At 37.9% G+C, this 18,492-nt stretch overlaps 1 protein-coding gene across 2 annotated transcripts in view; it reads right to left on the bottom strand.

Moving 5' to 3' along the window:
- Secp43 (tRNA Selenocysteine associated protein) overlaps nucleotides 1-18,492 on the bottom strand; it is a 179,218-nt gene that overhangs the window by 57,712 nt on the left and 103,014 nt on the right. For both annotated transcript variants that reach the window (XM_090372127.1, XM_090372128.1), the window contains exon 7: nucleotides 5,519-5,666. In XM_090372127.1, the coding sequence (XP_090228253.1) occupies nucleotides 5,519-5,666 (148 nt within the window). The remainder of the gene's footprint in view (nucleotides 1-5,518; nucleotides 5,667-18,492) is intronic.

Raw genomic sequence — 18,492 nt, 5'->3', positions numbered from 1 at the left:
AGAAACTTTCTTGGATATGTATTTGATTTACAAGGGGTGATCATTTAATTTTCAGACTGGTGCAAGATCTTATCTTAATTGTCATCATCTGAATCTTTTTTGGATTTCTCCTTCTCAAAATACTCTCCCTTGAACTTTACACACTTTTGCCACCGTCATACCATGCATTAAATGCATGGGTATGACGGTGGCAAAAGTGTGTAAAGTTCAAGCTTCTTGCAAGCCATTTTTCAAAAGATTGCAAAGTGCTTCTGTAGAGGCTCTACAAGCATTGTTGTGTTGGACACAAAACACTTGCCTTTCAGAACTTTCTTCAGATGTGGAAACAAGAAGAAATCACATGAGGCTATGTCCAGTGAATAAGGGGATGTGGTAGAACCTCAGCACCTATAACAGTGATCACTGCCTGCACAATATTAGCCGTATGGTGCCTAGCATTGCCTTGATAGAGAAACAACTTCACGCTGGAAAATTCGGTCACACTGGAATATGGTGGAGTTGTTTAATCATAGTCACTTTTTCAACAGATTTGTTGATTTTGTTAAGGTACCTATCTAGCAAACATTTCACCATCTTCGGGTGATGAAATGTTGGTTAGATAGAGTGACCCAATTCCTCGTGGTGGGGGGGGGAGACATCATCCCCGCCGCAAAGGCCAAAAGGTTGTTCTATCAAAAGTCTTTGATACTTTGAGGATTCTGTTCTAACCATTATTATTAACTAATGTTATAAGATGTATAACATTTACTAACCAAATAACAGGTTCAATACAAGATCAACCCTGAGAACTAGGTGCATATGGGTGGGAGCCCAGGTGGCATCTAGGATAAAGGCTCCTTCAAATGACAAATGACACTGGAATATGGCCATCCTACCAAGACACTCATCACTATATGCTTCATACAGAGGTAGAAGACTTGTTACCATACAGAGTTAGAGAGGACCCTCTTGTTGTCTTTGATATTGATCCAAAGGTCACTAAAGAACACTTTACTGAAGAGTTATGGCAAAGGAATTTGACAGAATGTGGAATTCCTAAAGACAGAGTGATGACTGAAGTGACTATATTGACTCACAATAAGGACAGAGGTTCTTCTGGCTTTAATGGCAACAACCACCCCCACCTGGGGGTGGTTGCGCAGGCAGATATGAAGTTTTCTGAGCAGTGCAGACGGGCTGCAAGAGTAGCTCATGGTGCATTGTCGATGATATATAGGAATTTTTCTAGCAGGGATAAGGAGGTGATTATTCCCTTGTATAAGGCAATGGTCAGGCCACACCTAGAGTACTGTATACAGGTCTGGAGGCCTCATTTCAAGAAGGATGTAGAGATGCTGGAACGAGTACAGAGAAGGGCAACAAGATTAGTGAATGGAACAAAGGGGTGCTCTTATGAAGAAAGGCTTAAGTTTTGCAAATTACAGTGTCTGGAGACTAGGCACCAGCGAGGTGATCTGATAGAGGTGTATAAAGTCTTGAATGGTTTGAGCATACTCAATGCTGATGGGATTCTTCCTCTTGCTCAGAATAATCACCTGAGAGGGCATAAATTCAAATTGAGGAAAGACAGATGTAGGATAGACGTGAGGAAATTTGCCTTTAGCCAGCGGGTGGTTGGTTGGTGGAACAGACTTCCATCCCTTGTCGTGGAAGTTGATAGCCTAAATAAGTTTAAGGCTCAGCTGGACAGGTATTTCGAACAGAGGGGTGAAGTGGAAGTGGTTATTTTTTATTTATTTATTTTTTTTTTTGGCTGATGCTGCATAAGCTTGCTTTCTTGCATCAAATGCCTCTACTAATGCTAATGCTAATTATGTGATTCCAGTTCCTGGAGCCATACGATGAGTTCTGTTGGCTCAGACCAGAATTTTCATTGATTGGGGGGGGGGTACACACCGAGTGTATGACCTGCTGGCACCAACACAGTGTTGCAAGTGTATGACGTATGGCCATGTGGCCAAACACTGCCAAGTTGATGAGTTCTGTGACCATTGTGCTGGGTGAGCCATTCCTTCAAAAATTGTACTAAATGTACAGAAACATCTAAGTGTATAAATTGCTGGCAGAGGACTACCTTGGCTCAAGTGGCAGTAGATAAGGTCAGCCCAGACTATCTTAGAGCAGTAGACATTCTGTTGGCAAGTTATTAGGAACAATGAAGATAATATTTTGGAATGTTGACCTTGTCCACGAATGGCTGTGGAGTTGAGATCAGCTTTATACATTTCTATGTTGTGTGCCGGAGGCCCACTTGAGTGCGTGCTTCCGTTATGTCACTGTAATAACTGTTATATTACTAAGCGAGCCTTGATATTATGTTGTGATTGCTAGACACTCATTACTATGCACTTCATCCATCTCTTTAACTGTTTCTGATGCATTTAAGTCCTATCTAATACAATAATGAATCACATAGCACTGTATGTCCAATATGACATATTGGACATATATCGGTATGTCCAATATGACACTTGCTTCAAAATGATCGTCAGTGTCACACGACTAAAAAAAAAAACTATTTTTACACAACACTAGCTTAACAAGTACTGACATGCACACGCAGAGTCTGTTCAGCAATTATCAGGGAAAGCACCTGTAGTGGCAGTTATGGAAAGTTTGTGCAATAAACATAAAATGTTGAACCAGTCTGCAAATTAAATGATCACCCCTCACACATAAAATTATTTTTGCAACAAAAAATTAACTATTGGCAACTGTGATATAAACTGTAAAAATCACATCACATTGAATAGAAAAATTTGTATTCTGCATTGCACACAGAAGTAAAAGTGCATGTTACAACACAATGGATTGTTTTTTGAAATCTGTATGGTTATAACATTTTTTATGCATATTTGATGTAATAATAAAATTTCAAGGAAAATCAACTATTTGCAGCTGCAATAAAAACCTATAAAAATTAAGCCAAATATTTAGACCACATTGTTTGCCCAAGCAAAATAAATAGTGAGCACTTTTATAACGGACTGTTCTAAAAATTTTATCATACACTCTACGTTAACTTGATCTAGTATTAAGATAATCATCAAGGTACAGTAATACCCCGAAGTTACGCGATAGGTGGGTCCGACGAATATCGCTTAAGTCGAATTCGCGTAAGTCGAGGTATAACTTTGCATATAAATACATATAAATTTTATTTAATTGGGACCAAGGACTAACAAAAACACTAGTTTAGAAGAAAAATATTTAATAAAATTGCAGTTATTTATACATATTAATACAAAATATGTATTAAAAAAAAATAAATGAGTTACGTAAAAAAGTTATTTCGATGTCGATGGCTTCATAAAATCTAAAAATTCGTCTGACGACACAGCGCCTTCTTTTTTTCACGCAGAATTTCTTCGTAGCAAGCTAATCATTTTTTTATTCCTTGCTTTGTAGCTATAACGCATTCTTTGTTGGAGTCTATGTGTTCTAAAATTTTTAAGCCCTTTTCAATTGAGCTGAGACCTTCTGTCAAACTTGAAATTGCCATGTGCTTTTCTGGTGGAACTGGGTCTGAAGTGTCGGATACTTCAGTGACGTTTTGCTCACGCATCTCTATGAGCTCATTCATTGTCAGCTCTTGACTATGTGAATACAACAGCTCGTTGACATCATCACCATTGACTTCCAAATCTAATTGTCTGGCAAGATTAATAACTTCTATCACGTGAGCAACATGATCAGTTTCTGGCGTTGTTTTCATCTCGTTTTTGAAAAAAATAATGGACAAAGTTTCTTCCAGACACCATTCAATGTTTTTTTGTGAATTTCATACCAAGATTCTTCAATGATTCTTACGGCATCTAAAACACTGAATTGTTTCCAAAAGTCTTTAACAGATATCTCACTATTTTGTCTCATAGCTTCATTCGGACGTGCAAACGAATGCCTCGCATAGTAAGCCTTGAATGTTTTGATGACTCCCTGGTCCATCGGTTGAAGCAAGCTGGTTGTGTTTGGAGGCAAAAACACAACTTTCACACGTGGGTCGAAATTAATTAGGGTGGCAGTAGGGCAACCAGGTGCATTGTCAATAAGAAGCATCACTTTAAATGGAATATGTTTAGGCTTGCAATAACGTTCGACTTCGGGTATGAAGTGGTGACCAAACCAGTCCTCAAAAACGGAAGCTGTTACCCAAGCTTTATGGTTTGACTTCCAACTCACTGTTAGCTAATTTTAGATATACATACACCAAACGAAAAAATCAAGAACCGCGTAACTCCGAGTTCGCGTAAGTCGGGGTATTACTGTATTGTGACAAATTCAAAGAAATTTATCTATTGGCAGCAGTGCTATAGACTAAAAACCGGTGTCAAATAGAAAAATTTACATTCATCTTACACTGTGGACAACAAGAAAAATGTAAAATTTACTTAAATATTTTTTGCAAACAACAGTGTTTTAGAATCATTTCTACACTTGAATTGGCAGAATGAGCAAGTTAACAATATTCCCCTCTATATTTTTACCCACCATTCTTATATATATATGCTACATACTTTATATAACATGCAACCTCTATTTCCATCCCATAAGGCTGACTATTTTTATTCTTTTCTAAATTTATTTCACCTTATCATTGCTTCAGACCAGTTAAGGAGCTCAGTAGTTTTCTGGGGGTTTTCATTTCTGAAAATTTCTTTCAGTCATTTTGTTTAATTCACTTGTGATAACTTTATATCTGAAAGGGAACTTATTGTCTTATTGACACGCTGAGTTTTCTTCCTCCTTCTAATTACTTTCTGTCTGCCCTTGTATAAATTAAATTTATACAAGGGCAGACATAACATCAGCACAGAAGCTTAATAATCATTGGTTTATCCCAACAATTTCAGGTCTACTCCAGGTTATGTACCCAAATTCCTTCATGAATATTTATAACAGCTGGCTGACTTCATTGCATTGGGAGATCGTTGGATGGTACATATCTCCAAAAAATGCAAGGCTCATCCCATCTCTAACTTTGCTAAATAGCACATCAAATTTCCCAAACAGAATGCTTCTTGACCTATCACAAAAATTAATCGATAAGCTTAATACAGATTCTTAATTTTATATATAAAACAAAAATTATTCACAGTTCTTAGAGAGCAAATCATTCATTAAATTTAGAATATGGAGTAAGTTTTTTTTCTATTTTCTTCTGCCTCCAAAAATTAGGAATTTGGGGCAGGAGTTAAAAATAGGCAACCCTCTCCCCAACTCTTTACACACAGTTTGGTACTTATGCAAGTGTGTTTTGTTTTTGTCCTCTGTATAACTGTGCTGCCTTTAACCTTGATAGCATGTAATTTACATTTTGTTTCTCAAGAGTTTAAAGATGTAAGCCTTTGGCCTGTATTCCATCCAAGACATCTAAATTTAAATGTTCCAACTGCATCTTGTATTCATAGCACACATGCTTGTAATAAAAATATTTTTCAAAATCATCATGACAAGTGATTTTAAAAATATGCATATCTTTTATATGACGTTAAAAGAAAGAAATATAATCATATCATACCGTTTTGGAGTAGCAATACTGACTCTGATTGGCTTTGATCCCACTATATGAACATTTTGCATTTCGATTAAAGCTGCTTGGTATTCAGCTTCATTAGTGAAACGAATAAAGCCATAGCCCTTACTGATGCCATTCTGATCTAGAACAACTAAAATGGAATAAAAAATAATACACTTAAATAAAACAGAAAAATGCACAAATTTTACTTTTAATTATAAAAATATTACAAGAAATGTTTATCCTAAAATTGCAAAATCAAACCCACTGCACGGAATTCAGCCAACCGCTCTACACTACTTCATTACTGTGTATTTCATATTTAACTGTATTAAAATGATTACCTTTCAGGCTTTTTAAGGAACTAAAAATATGGTACTCACAGTGAAAGATGTGGGCTATAGAGTATGTTTAGACATCTCAAATATGTGTTTAGTCTTCATGGCTCTGCTACATAGATGAACATACTGTGATGAAGTAATAAACTATGGAACTGAACATGCTTAGATATTCTGCTGTCATTGTCTATCTCATATGTTTTAAATGTTTCATAGTTTCAGCATTTATCATGTGCCATGTGGTACACATTCTGTGAATAATATACTTTGATGAAATAAAAATGCAAATAAGACCTTATCAGCATTTCAGAGTGGCAACAAGTATTCTGGTTTCTTTCTCGGCAAACTAATCTATATTTCCGACTCACTTTTTTTTTTTTTTTTTTTTTTTTTTTTTTTTATGAAAACCCCAAACACGAAAGGTATCAAAACCTATAGTACTTAGTACCGTGCATGGGTTGAAGGAGAAGTATGGGGGGAGGGGGATGCCGGAAACTTTGCTCTAGAGACTAAACATGGGTTTCACCACTTCAAGCCTCCAATAAGCAAAGTGGTGGTATTTCACCGGTTGATGAAAGTCATCTACCACCTATGTCATAATGGCAATAGCCCAATTCATTTTTAGCAAATATCCACTGGAGGTCAACCTGTCCTTGCTAACATAACGTGCTGCAAGCAAAAGACAATGCATATATCCTTTTCAGAGGTGTATTGCTACAAAAAATAGTACCGGAACACTTGTCGATTAACTACAAATAGTTACCTATGCTTTTTTCATTTGCAAAAATAAATAAGTCATATTTGTTCAGTATTTATTTATAACTATTAAATAAAAATTTCAAAAGTAAAAATCAAAGACAAAAAATTTTAAAAATCAGAAAAGAAAAAAAAAAAACGAAAACAAAAACTCCAAAATAATATAAAAAATACTGTTCAGAAGAATCATAGAAATTCCCATACAGGATCGATTACGTATTCTTGTGTGACTGCCCTTTTGTTTGTTGGTCAACAGCAGAATGATGAAACCACAACCAAGTTCGGACATAAAAATTTGTATTCCATAATTCTAATGGTGGACCGTGTAGTTTAATAAACAAGAAACTTGCTGTTGTTGGATCTCTTTATCTAATACATTGTACTTTAGTAAGAAACGTTCAAGTTTCACTGCAAAATATATATTTTTGTTTTTAAATAAATCTATTAATTTTAAAGATTACTATTAATATATATTTTTAATAGCAACGGGTAAAATAGATATTATTTCTCCCTCCCCTTTGATTATGCCATTGTTTCATAATATTAGGGGTAAAAATTTAATGATTTTCTATTATGACATTTAGAAAAAAGTATTGGAACATTGTTCTGGTGCGTTCCAACCCGAATACACCACTGATCCTTCTGGTAATCTTACAGATTATTCCGGTTATTTGGGACACATCAGGACTAGTGAATTTTGGCCTGATTAAGCGACTGCCCCAATTATCCAAAGTTTCACGTAAATAGTGGCGCCTCCATAGCCGGGTGGGCAGAAGCAGCAGCAGTGCGTAGCACACGCTTCTTGATTAGACCAGGGTTCGAGCCCATGACCACCAAATACAGAGGATGCGGAAAGATCAGGGAATGACCACCACATATCCCAGGAGCAATATGGCCTTAGTTGCTAATGCTCCTAAAAACCAAATAACAAACAAACAAACGTAAATAGTTAAAAATACAATAGACCCCCCGCTTTAAAATTGGTTCACCGTACAATCAAATCACGTTATGATGGACTCACCATAGTAAAGTACCGTTCACTGTACAACGTGTAGTAAGTGCCAGTCATTGTGATCCGATTTGTGAACTGAATTTTAATTAGCGAAAATAACAGGAATATTATCCACAGGCTATAAAAGTAAAGATATATTAAGCACAAATTTACCCTTTATTACCTTACCAATTAAAAAATTAAATGATACGTAAAATCGGAAGAATATATGTGATAATCGGAATAATTAATATGTACTGTAATATGTACGTACTAACTAGTTGACATTTCTGTTCACTGACATTTGTGGGTGGGGATTAAAATTTAAAACAGTAAAACGATAAGCAATCAATAACAAAGAACATGGCACACACAAATTGCAAGTAACACGATACGCACATGAGAACGGAGTAACAAGTTACAAAGCCCTAAAAATAGGAATGAAGAGAAGATTCTGAAAATTAATTTTTTTATATGATTGAAGATTTCATGGAAGTGTAAACACATTTCACCATAATAACCCAGAATTCCAGCTGTAGGTATTATCCAAAATTCAATAAGATCAAGTTTACTATCCATTTATGATAGATTGCATTAACAGAAAAGCCCAATAAACAGGTGACTGCTAATTGTTTTTATTGTTTATGGTTGTGACCTCCAGAAATCCGACCGTACCACGTGGTTCGGTCATAGACAATCGTGGGGTAATCTCCAGTGCTGCGGTCTCCTGCCCCGATTAAATTGCATGTTGTCCCAATTAAGCGAAGTAAACCCTGGCTATTTTCTCGATTTTCTCGATAAACGCCTGGCCCAATTAATCGGTGGCCCAAATAACCAGAATCCACTGTAGTTTAATTTCACCCACCAAATTTAAAAATTAATAAACAATTAAACCATAATTTTTCTATTTCTACCTTTTGAAAGAAAAGCAAGCTAAATATCAAAAAGAAAATAGTCATAATAATGTCCTAACCATTTCAGAAAATGGCATGATATCATTTCAAATTTAATCCATTCAATTTTGTTCTGAAAGCTAATTTCAGTTATCATTCCACAGCATCCTACCGATAATTAGACTGGTCAAGTGTTCTATCCCTATATTGCATTAAGCAATGCTTGTACCACATTTTTAACTGATAGCTTAATGTGCATTGATGTATTCTTGAAAACCCACACATTCATCAAGTGTGGCAAATGGACCACAGTTGATAAAAATACTGCACTCTCTCAATTTACCGGGATCAGATGAACTGGGAAGTGAATTAACCGGGACACTTCAAGACTCTAAATTAAATTAAAAAAAAAAAAAAAAAAAGCAACCAGAAATCATAATATTCAAGTAATAAATAGAATAGGAAATGAACAGATGTTTTGCAAGCCTTAAATAAGCAACATGAAGCGGCATTAGAAGTTGTGATTGGGAGATGAATGTACCTATTCCCGCAACCCCCGCTGTCTTCGCACCCGCCACAAAAAAAACTGTAGAAAGAGAACAAATGTTTAGTTTGTTTTAGTGCATCGTGTGGATTATTGTGTTCCACCGCACTGCAAAAAGACAAATTTTGCTTCGTTATTTATGTCAGATTATGTTATATTAATTTTTTTATAGTAAATATTTTTTTTTGTTTAGAAATCGCAAAAATGATGGGTAAACACAAAAGAGTTGTGCTTTGAACAAAAACTTGAAATTATTCAAAATTTTTAAAACGGGGCATCCATTAAATCTTTAATGAATTATTATAATGTTGGTGACCAAACAATACACTACTTTGTAAAAAATAAAGGGAAGCTGTTCGATTTTGCGGGCACATCAAATAGGATTAAAGGCATGACCATTAGAAAAATGATGAAACAGTCTACATACGAGGACCTCAACAAGGCAGCAAGTGGTGTTGTGGTTTAGCTAACAAACAGCAGAAGAGTCAAGGCAAAATATTTTTTTGACTAATTAAAATTGCAGGGTGATTTTACAGCATCTTTTATATACGGTTTAAACAGACATGGCATTCATCAAATTGCCATTCAAGGTGAAAAACTAATGTAGTGATGCACTGGCCGCCCAACAATTCACCAGTGATTTCAAAATTTATTGAAACCAATGAACTTGTGCCGAAGCAAATTTACAATGCCGACGAAACAGGATTGTATTGGAAATGCCTAATTACTGACATTTTGGAAAAACCAGACTGTACTGGATGCAATTTACGAAGTTTCAGAAGCATGGAAATCAATAAAAAGCATAAACTTAAGAGTCTTGGCGTAAAATGTTACCAGGAAATGAAGAAGGATTCCTAGGATTCCTAGTACCAGAAATGTTACGAAATTTGCAACAAATTGGGGAATGGGGATGTCGATGAGCAATCAAATCATGATTGGCTTAATTCTGACAAAGATTTAGATGGCAATGAAGTACTAAATGACGAAGAAATTTTATATCATGTAACGACTACTACACCACCACTAAATAATGATGGTGAACTTGAAGAGGAAGAAGAGTTGATATTGTCACAAAAAATTAGCCACAGTGTTGATTTAAACCACGCAGAAGCACTTGACTACCTGGAGCAGCAAAACAATAGTGTTCTGGCGGAAAAAATGGTTTTAACAAATATTGAAAGCGGCAATCATCAAAAAGTTGCAAAAGACAAAAAAACAATCTTCTATACTTTCATATTTTGCTAAGTGAATTGATCTTCACTTATCTCTCCTATTTTTTGTAAAATTAAAATTTAATGTTAAAAACAAAACATGTGTTAAAGATTCAATAGAATTTTTAAGATAAAACAAAACTTGTAAAAAAATGTCAAAATTATGGTGCACCCCCGTTGGCAGCCTTTGGCGGCTGACATACACCATTACCTATAGGTATGTTTTTAAACCTATGCATGAATTGTATTGGGCACGCGAGTAATGCATGGTAAGTTTTTCATGTTTTTATCTATTACCATATTTATTAGATATTGCTGAACATTTTTCGATATTTTTGGATTTTTTTTTTTTTTTTTTTTATGTAAACCCCAAACACGAGAGGTATTAGAACCTATAGTACTTAGTACTGTGCTTGGGTTGGAGGTTGAGAAGATGAAAGAAGATATTTGTTGACATTGGACTTGAACTTCTGTAGACTGTAATTTTCAGAAAATATGTGTGAATGAAGGTTGTTCCAGAAAACGGCAGCTGAATGGATAAACGAGGAAGATGAAAAGTTGGTTCTGTGAGTTTGAAGTTGGACAGTGAATGGATGTTGGCTGGTGGCGGCACGTGTTCAGACTGTTTTGAAAGAGAGAGTGGGAACAGTGCCCATGGAAATATCTGTAGAAGAGGCATGCAGCAGAAACAGTATGTCCATGAGACAGGGAGTGGTTTGTTTGTTATTTGGTTTTTTTTTAGGAGCATTAGCAACTAAGGCCATGTTGCTCCGGGACATGCGGTGGTCATTCCCTGACCTTTCCGCATTCTCCGTATTTGGTGGTGACGGGCTCGGACCCCGGTCTAATCAAGAAGCGTGTGCTATGCACTGCTGCTCCTTCCCACCTGGCTAAGGAGGCGCCACACGGGGAGTGGAGTGACTCTGTTAGAGATGAATCATTAATTAACCTAACTGCCCTCTTCTGAATGGAATCAAGAAGCCTGAGAGAGGTTTTGGGGACACCACCCCAGATGTGGGAACAATATTCCATGGCAGGGCGGATTTACGATTTATACATAGTAAGCAGCTGTTTGGAAGAAAAGCAACACCGAGAGCGAAAGAGAAAACCTACTTTTTTAGATGCAGAAGAAGCAATATTTGTAATGTGCTTGTGCCAAGAGAGATTAAAGTCAGGGTAATTCCCAAAAGAGATATATCATTTTGCCTAGAAATCGGAGTGTCACTAAAGATAAGCATAGGAGCAGAAGAATCCTTTTTGCGAGATATAAGACAAGACTGAGTTTTAGAAGGGTTGAAATCAACTAAGTTGTCTTTGCCCCACTGGAGAATTACCTAAGATCGGCATTTAAGGAATTGGTAGCAGATTTTCGAGAAGTTGAAGCTGATTGAGCAGGACAAGGTTTCTCAAAATGGAAAGTGGAATGCAATGTGCTATCATCGGCAAAACTATGGATAGGATTTCCAGTCAATGGAAGAAGATCATTAATATACAAGAGGAAAAGAGTGGGGGACAGAACTGAAACTTGGGGGACACCAGCATTAGTGGAGAAGTTAGAAGACAGACAGCCATCTACCATCACCCTCAGTGAGCGATCAGAGAGAAAACTGGATAACCAATTACTAAAAACAGTTGGCAAACCAGAAGATGGAAGCTTGTTTAGAAGACCTTTATGTCAAACAAGATCGAAAGCCTTTGAGATGTCAAGAGCAACTACTTGTGTTTCACCGAACCCTTCCATTGAATTAGTCCATAAATGGGTAACATAAGCCAGAATATCACCAGTGGATCAACACTGACGGAATCCATACTGGTGATCATTGATCAGACGTTGATTCTAGTTGATTCTAGAATCAACTAGACGTTGATTCTAGGTAGTTTAAGAGTTGGCGGTTAATTGATTTCTCCATTACTTTAAAAAGAGTAGAAGTAATTGCAATGGGACGATAATTGGATGGGAGAGATTTGTCACCCTTTTTAGGAACTGGCTGGATATGAGCAAATTTCCAAGCAGAAGGAAAAACACCTTTGGAATAAGAAAGTGAAAAAAGGCGGCAAAGAATAGGAGTAAGTTCAGGAGCACAGGTTTTGAGAACAAGTGGAAAAATATCATCAGAACCTGGAGCTTTCTTAGCATCAAGATTCGTCAAAATCCTTCCGACATCCTTTTGACGGAAGACCACAGGAGGCATTGAATGGAGCGTGTTGGGAAAGGTGGGAGGTGTGTTACCAAGATGCATGAGTTGGAAGAAAAATGGGATGTTAGCAGGTCAGCTTTATCCTTGGCTGAAGTGACAACAGAACCATCTGGTTTGGACAGAGGTCGGAGCAGAGATGGGCAAAAGTTGCGGCCAATAGCTTTGCCAAGAGACCAGAATGCTCGGCTACCATTAGGGCAAGAAGCAAGTTTTCTACTCTTAGCCTGTTCAAACTCTAGTTTGGACTGATTAATAACTGCTTTATAATTGTTGCATGCTTTGGAGTAGGCAGAAAATGAAGCTGGAGAATTAGAAACAAGCCAATTACGATATGCAACATTCTTCTCTTGAACAGCCTTAGCACATTTATTGAAAAACCAAGGTTTAGATAAAGGACAAGATTTTAAAGAGGAGTGTGGGATAAAGGATTCCATTCCTGCAAGAATAATTTCACTGACACGATCTGAACAAACTTTGACATCAGAAGTTTTTGAAACAGTAATCCGACCAAGGAAAAGAAGAAAAGAAATCTCGCAGGTCATCCCATTTTGCATTCTTGTAATGCCAAACAACACAAGGTTGGGATTAGCCATGAGATAAAGGCTCCATTGGAGAAGAGACAATCACCAAGTTGTGATCTGAAGTGCCTAAAGGACCTCTCACTTCGTCCGTGTACTTAGAAGGGTTGTTTGTGAGAAAAAGATCAAGAGTGTTGGCAGTATGATTAGGATTATCCGGTATTCTTGTAGGTAAATGGACAATCTGTGCAAGGTCATTAGTAATTGCAAAAGCCTCAGCATCTCGACCAGCTGGGTTGGTGTGACTAGAAAATGGAAGCCAGCTGGAGTTGTGAACATTAAAATCACCGAGGAAAATTACCTCACTGTTAGGAAAGTTGGACTGGAGAAAGTCAAGCTGCAAAGAGAGGAAGTCAAAGAGCTCAAAGCGATTAGTGGAGTTGGGAGAACGGTAGAGACAACAGATGAATTTGACACAATGAGGTTGTTATTTGGTTTTTAGGAGCATTAGCAACTGAGGCCATATTGCTCCGGGATATGCGGTGGTCATTCCCTGACCTTTCCGCATCCTCCGTATTTGGTGGTGACGGGCTCGAACCCCAGTCTAATCAAGAAGCGTGTGCTACGCACTGCTGCTCCTTCCCACCTACGGAGGCGCCTGACACAATGAGGTAGAGAGATTTTAAGCCAGAGAAGATCAAAGAGAGGAGATTCCAAATTGCCAAGTCTCTGGCAGGGAATATTAGAATGGACATATGCAAAAGTACCACCTTTGTGGCGAAAGGAATCATACAGCAAATAATTTGGGCATCTGAGATGAGCAGTAGTTGAATCAACCGATAACTGAGATTCTGTCAGAAAAAGTACATGGGGTTTGGCAGACTACAAGTGGAAATGACATCGTTGAGATTAGAATTGAGACCACGTATATTTGTGAAATGAATTAGGAAGTGCTTGGGAGGTTTAGACCTTTTCACAGATAAGCTTGCTCTATTAGTTTGACAATTCATGGTGTATTCACAATAGTAAGAAAAAGTGGGTGGGACATGCTGTATGAAGTAATGAAATTTTTGGATATGGCATACACATGGTAAGAATATACCCAGATCCTTGACATACGTGGCCTCAACAATGCTTCCCGCATACACACTACTCGGACTTCCTCCAGTCACTATCTGGCAGAGTAGAGGTAGCAAGATTATACACTAGCTGATCCGGAAGCCTCCTAGAGAGTTACCAATAGGTTCGGTCCGGTGTGCTAACAAGCAGCCAGCCTGAAAACACTTTTAGAGCTGTACCCTCGAAATGTAAGAAATATTGGATCTCGCCACGATGTTCATCATAACCTCAAAAGTCATCAATCATACTGCATGATGGAAGAGATAGGGAAGGGTTGACCGGAACTTAGCTCTAGAGACTAAACATGGATTCCACCACTTCAAGCCTCCAATAAGCAAAGTGGTGGTGGTGGTATTGCACCAGTTGATGAGAGTCATCTACCACCTAGTACTGCCTGGTAACATAGAGGGGTGGCATTCCTCCATGTGGTGTGGGCACCACACCTCGACCCCTGCTTGTTGGTTCACACCTGGGCTGTCACCCACCATGTACTTGTGAATGGAGGTTATACCCAGGATTACTAACAGTCCCACCACCGTGAAGGGTCAAGCAGAGGATTTGGCTGTCACAAACCATCCGGACATCACCGAAATTGGGTCCACTTGACTCGAGTGTCACCCGAATATCAGTTCCATCAGCAATTTAGACTCCCAGGTAGCAAGTACAGCTTGTCTGGCATATCTGAGAGAATGTCTGTGACAACCTTAAGGACCAACCGGGAAACCGGGAAATTGATTATCTGGGATTTTATTTTTACTATCTACCCCGGAAAATCAGGAGTCTACTGCATTTGGATTTCATACTTATGAAAGTGTCAGATAGGTTGCCAGGGATTCTTTGCATAATTGTTATCATGGCTTTTAGTTGCCCTTGTGCCAAACTTTGCTTAATGTAACAGCCAAAGTAGATAAGATTTATTTCATGTATATACTTTATAACTTAAGCATTTTATCAAAAGTCAGCATTATATAAGTCATAATCCCAGTGTATTATATGCAGGGCTGGGTATATGCTGTATATTCTCTGGATTTGTTTTTTAGGTGAATAGCACATACCTTCTTGTTTTTGAAATACTCAAAAAAATATATATTATTAAAGTATTTAACAATATAACATTCATTAATCACATTTATAGAGTATGCCTTCTACTAATTTTATGACTACAAAACAGATTATATGATATTCGCTCTCAAATCAATGTAGGAATATGTACTTATGCTTGTGTTATTTTATTACAATCATATATAATTCATTTTGCATTCTTCAAAAGCATGCTTTAAATAAGTGTCTACCTTAAGGAGTTTCCATTTCGTAGTGTTAAGGTGTTTCCCCTACTCACTGTGACTACTCTGGTCAACTTAAAGTTTCTCTTGGATGATTTTAGGTAATTTTACTCATTTTTCGAATTTCTGTAATACAGACAAAGCATTTTCTTCGGCATTATGCTGGCTGGTCAAGGTCAGCAATTATCATTTTCTGGCCTACATGCACTGTGTTATGCTCTAAACTGTTTAAAGCCTTTGATCTGTTTTGGACAAGCTGAAGGTCACGACCAATTACTGTTGTGTCACTACGAAGTGAATCAGAAGGGCTGCTTGGCATATTCTGTTTTTCTGTTCTCTTTTCCACATGACTATGGAGAAATTATTGATCTGTACGAGCTGCAGTATCCAAGTGGGCTATGTACTGCAATGTACATCCTGTCGTGCCCATTATTGCGGATCCTGTTCTCCTTACGCAGATATAAACAAACTTGCTAAAAAAGTAAAAAAAAAATGTTGGAAATGCAAGCTATGTAAGGGTGGCAATAAGTCTAAGGACTCAGTAGATGACGCCGTAACATGCATTCCATCGTTAACATTGAATGACATGCAGAGCGAGAGCGGTGATGAAGTACTAACACAGATTTCAACAGCTGTGAAACAACTTTCAAACGAGTTCCATCAATTCCAGAATGAGCATTTAAACAGAGCCGATCTTGTGGCAAATAAACTCACCGAACTTCTTGAGTTGACTAAACATGGTTCCCGTGTTTTTGTTGTTGTTATTTGGTTTTTAGAAGCATTAGCAACTAAGGCCATATTGCTCCGGGGATATGCGGTGGTCATTCCCTGACCTTTCCACATCCTCCGTATTTGGTGGTCATGGGCTCGAACCCTGGTCTAATCAAGAAGCGTGTGCTATGCACTGCTGCTCCTGCCCACCTGGCTACGGAGGCGCCTGGTTCCCATGATGTGAAGTCACTGACAAACAAACCCGATGATAGCACTCAGTTCTTGCAATCTGAGAAAAAAGTACTTGAAACCGGAAGAAAGAGCAGCAATGGTGAAGTTTATTCAGATTTTGTTACTAATCCTGAGCAAGGAAACGTTCTTACAAAAGCACAATTACAAGAGCTGAAAGACTATATCACAGTACTGCATAGCGAAAATAAGGAAACCAAACTTTTCCTCCTAGATATATTTAACAAAATTGAACTAAAGAATCTTGATGACCTTGCTAAATTTATGAATTTGCTTAATTCAACTAAGCTTATCCGATTGTACAAAAACTAAGCCCAATCCAACTTAATTGAAATCTGCACTCATTGCGCATGCAATCCTGCTGAGAGCCACTCCACACTGGCTTCAGGAGGAGATTTTTGTGGGGTGAAAAAAACGGAATCGGCACCCAGCTAAGCAATGAACTGATCAAAGACTGTAGACTTCCTCAAACAAGATTGATAGATCTGCTGAAAAATTTAGTGCCCTCAGCAAAGGGAAGAAAATATCTTATGATCAGACTAAAGCAGGAAAACAAAGAAAACCACAACAAACTGGCTCTGTCGAAAAAGCCAAAATCAGTAATCTCATACCTAGTGATAAAATGAGGTCGGAGCCTGAGGTGGGTAAAGTTCCAAAGGATAAGGCACTGCATGTAGATTTCGACGTCAGCATCTCAGAGGACAGAAACATCAAAACTGCTAGTAGAACTCACAAGAATGGTAAAGGTAAAATTGAGAGCAACACCTCTTCAGCCCATTATCATACAGTTGATCTTTCTTCTGCACACGCACATTCTCAGTGTAAGGATCACCTATCCAAAGACAAATACAATCTCATTGTAGTACAACACAAATCCAGGTTATTTTTTTTTCCTGGCTCAGTCCACATACAAAGGTGGAAGTTTTACATGAATTCATTAGAAACGAAATTGGAGTGGTAATTGAGGTTCGTGCACTAAGAACTACACATCCATCCTATGCTTCTTTCATGGTGACCTGCAATACATTGGACAAAAGTAAACTATTGGATTCCTTATACTGGCCTCTGGGATAAATAATCAGGCCATTTAAAATCTACAACAAGAGTACAAACAATGTGGAGAGGAATGATAGTTAGCAATCACGGTGCAGAAACAAACCTTGTTCTATTTTGTAGGCCTCTACTGCGTCTGTCCATACAGGGACAAGTAATGATGACTATCAGCAATCTCTTCATATATATTATCAGAACTGTAGGAGTCTAGTGAATAAAATGGACAAATTTAGAATCTTGCTTTGTTCTCTGGAGTTTGATGTATGCGAGGGGGTATCAAAAAGTTTGCACCTTTATCTAGAAATAATAGCCCTGGAAAGGTGCTTTTTTTTTATCACAAGAACTTTAATCCTTTTCTATGTACTCTCTATGTATAGTAACACATTTCTCCCATCTATGGAGCAGTTGTTTAATGCCTTGATCATAGTAGTCCGCATTTTTTGCCTGAAACCACGATTCCACTTCATTGATGACTTCCTGAGATGAATCCAAGTGCCGTCCACGCAATGGTTTCTTCATTGTACACCTAACATTCGTCATCTGTTACCAACCGATCAAAAAAAGGTCTCAACATCTGCAAGTTCTTGCCAACTGTTGGAAATGCATTACACATTTCCAACAGTTGGCAAGAACACTGCATTTGCAGCAGTGCGTAGCACATGCTTCTTGATTAGAGCGGGGTTCGAGCCCGTCACCACCAAATACGGAGGATGCGGAAAGGTCAGGGCATAACCACCGCATATCCCGGAGCAATATGGCCTTAGTTGCTAATGCTCCTAAAAACCAAATAAACAAACAAACATTGCATTCGACGCAATCTGCAAAGGCATCAGCAATCTCGGAACCCAATGTGCGGAGACCTTAGACATGTGCAGATCGTCATGTAAAATGTGGGCAGACAACTAATTCCCAATGCATTTGCAATGAATTGTCACATGTCTGTCACTCAGCACCAGCTGCTTAACCTTTCCAACTGTCTCACTGTCTGTAGATGTTGATGGCCTTCCTTCTCTTGGCTCATCAAAGATGAGCCAAGAGAAGTACAAAGGGTACTAGGAAAGTTTTGTAATATGACGCAACAATATGAATTGCAATATGAATCACAGGAAGCTG

The sequence above is a fragment of the Mastigoproctus giganteus genome, chromosome 4, assembly GCF_048544385.1.
Source record: "Mastigoproctus giganteus isolate SK-2022 chromosome 4, ASM4854438v1, whole genome shotgun sequence".
NCBI lineage: Eukaryota > Metazoa > Arthropoda > Arachnida > Uropygi > Thelyphonidae > Mastigoproctus > Mastigoproctus giganteus.
This window is presented reverse-complemented; position numbering and strand designations above follow the sequence as displayed.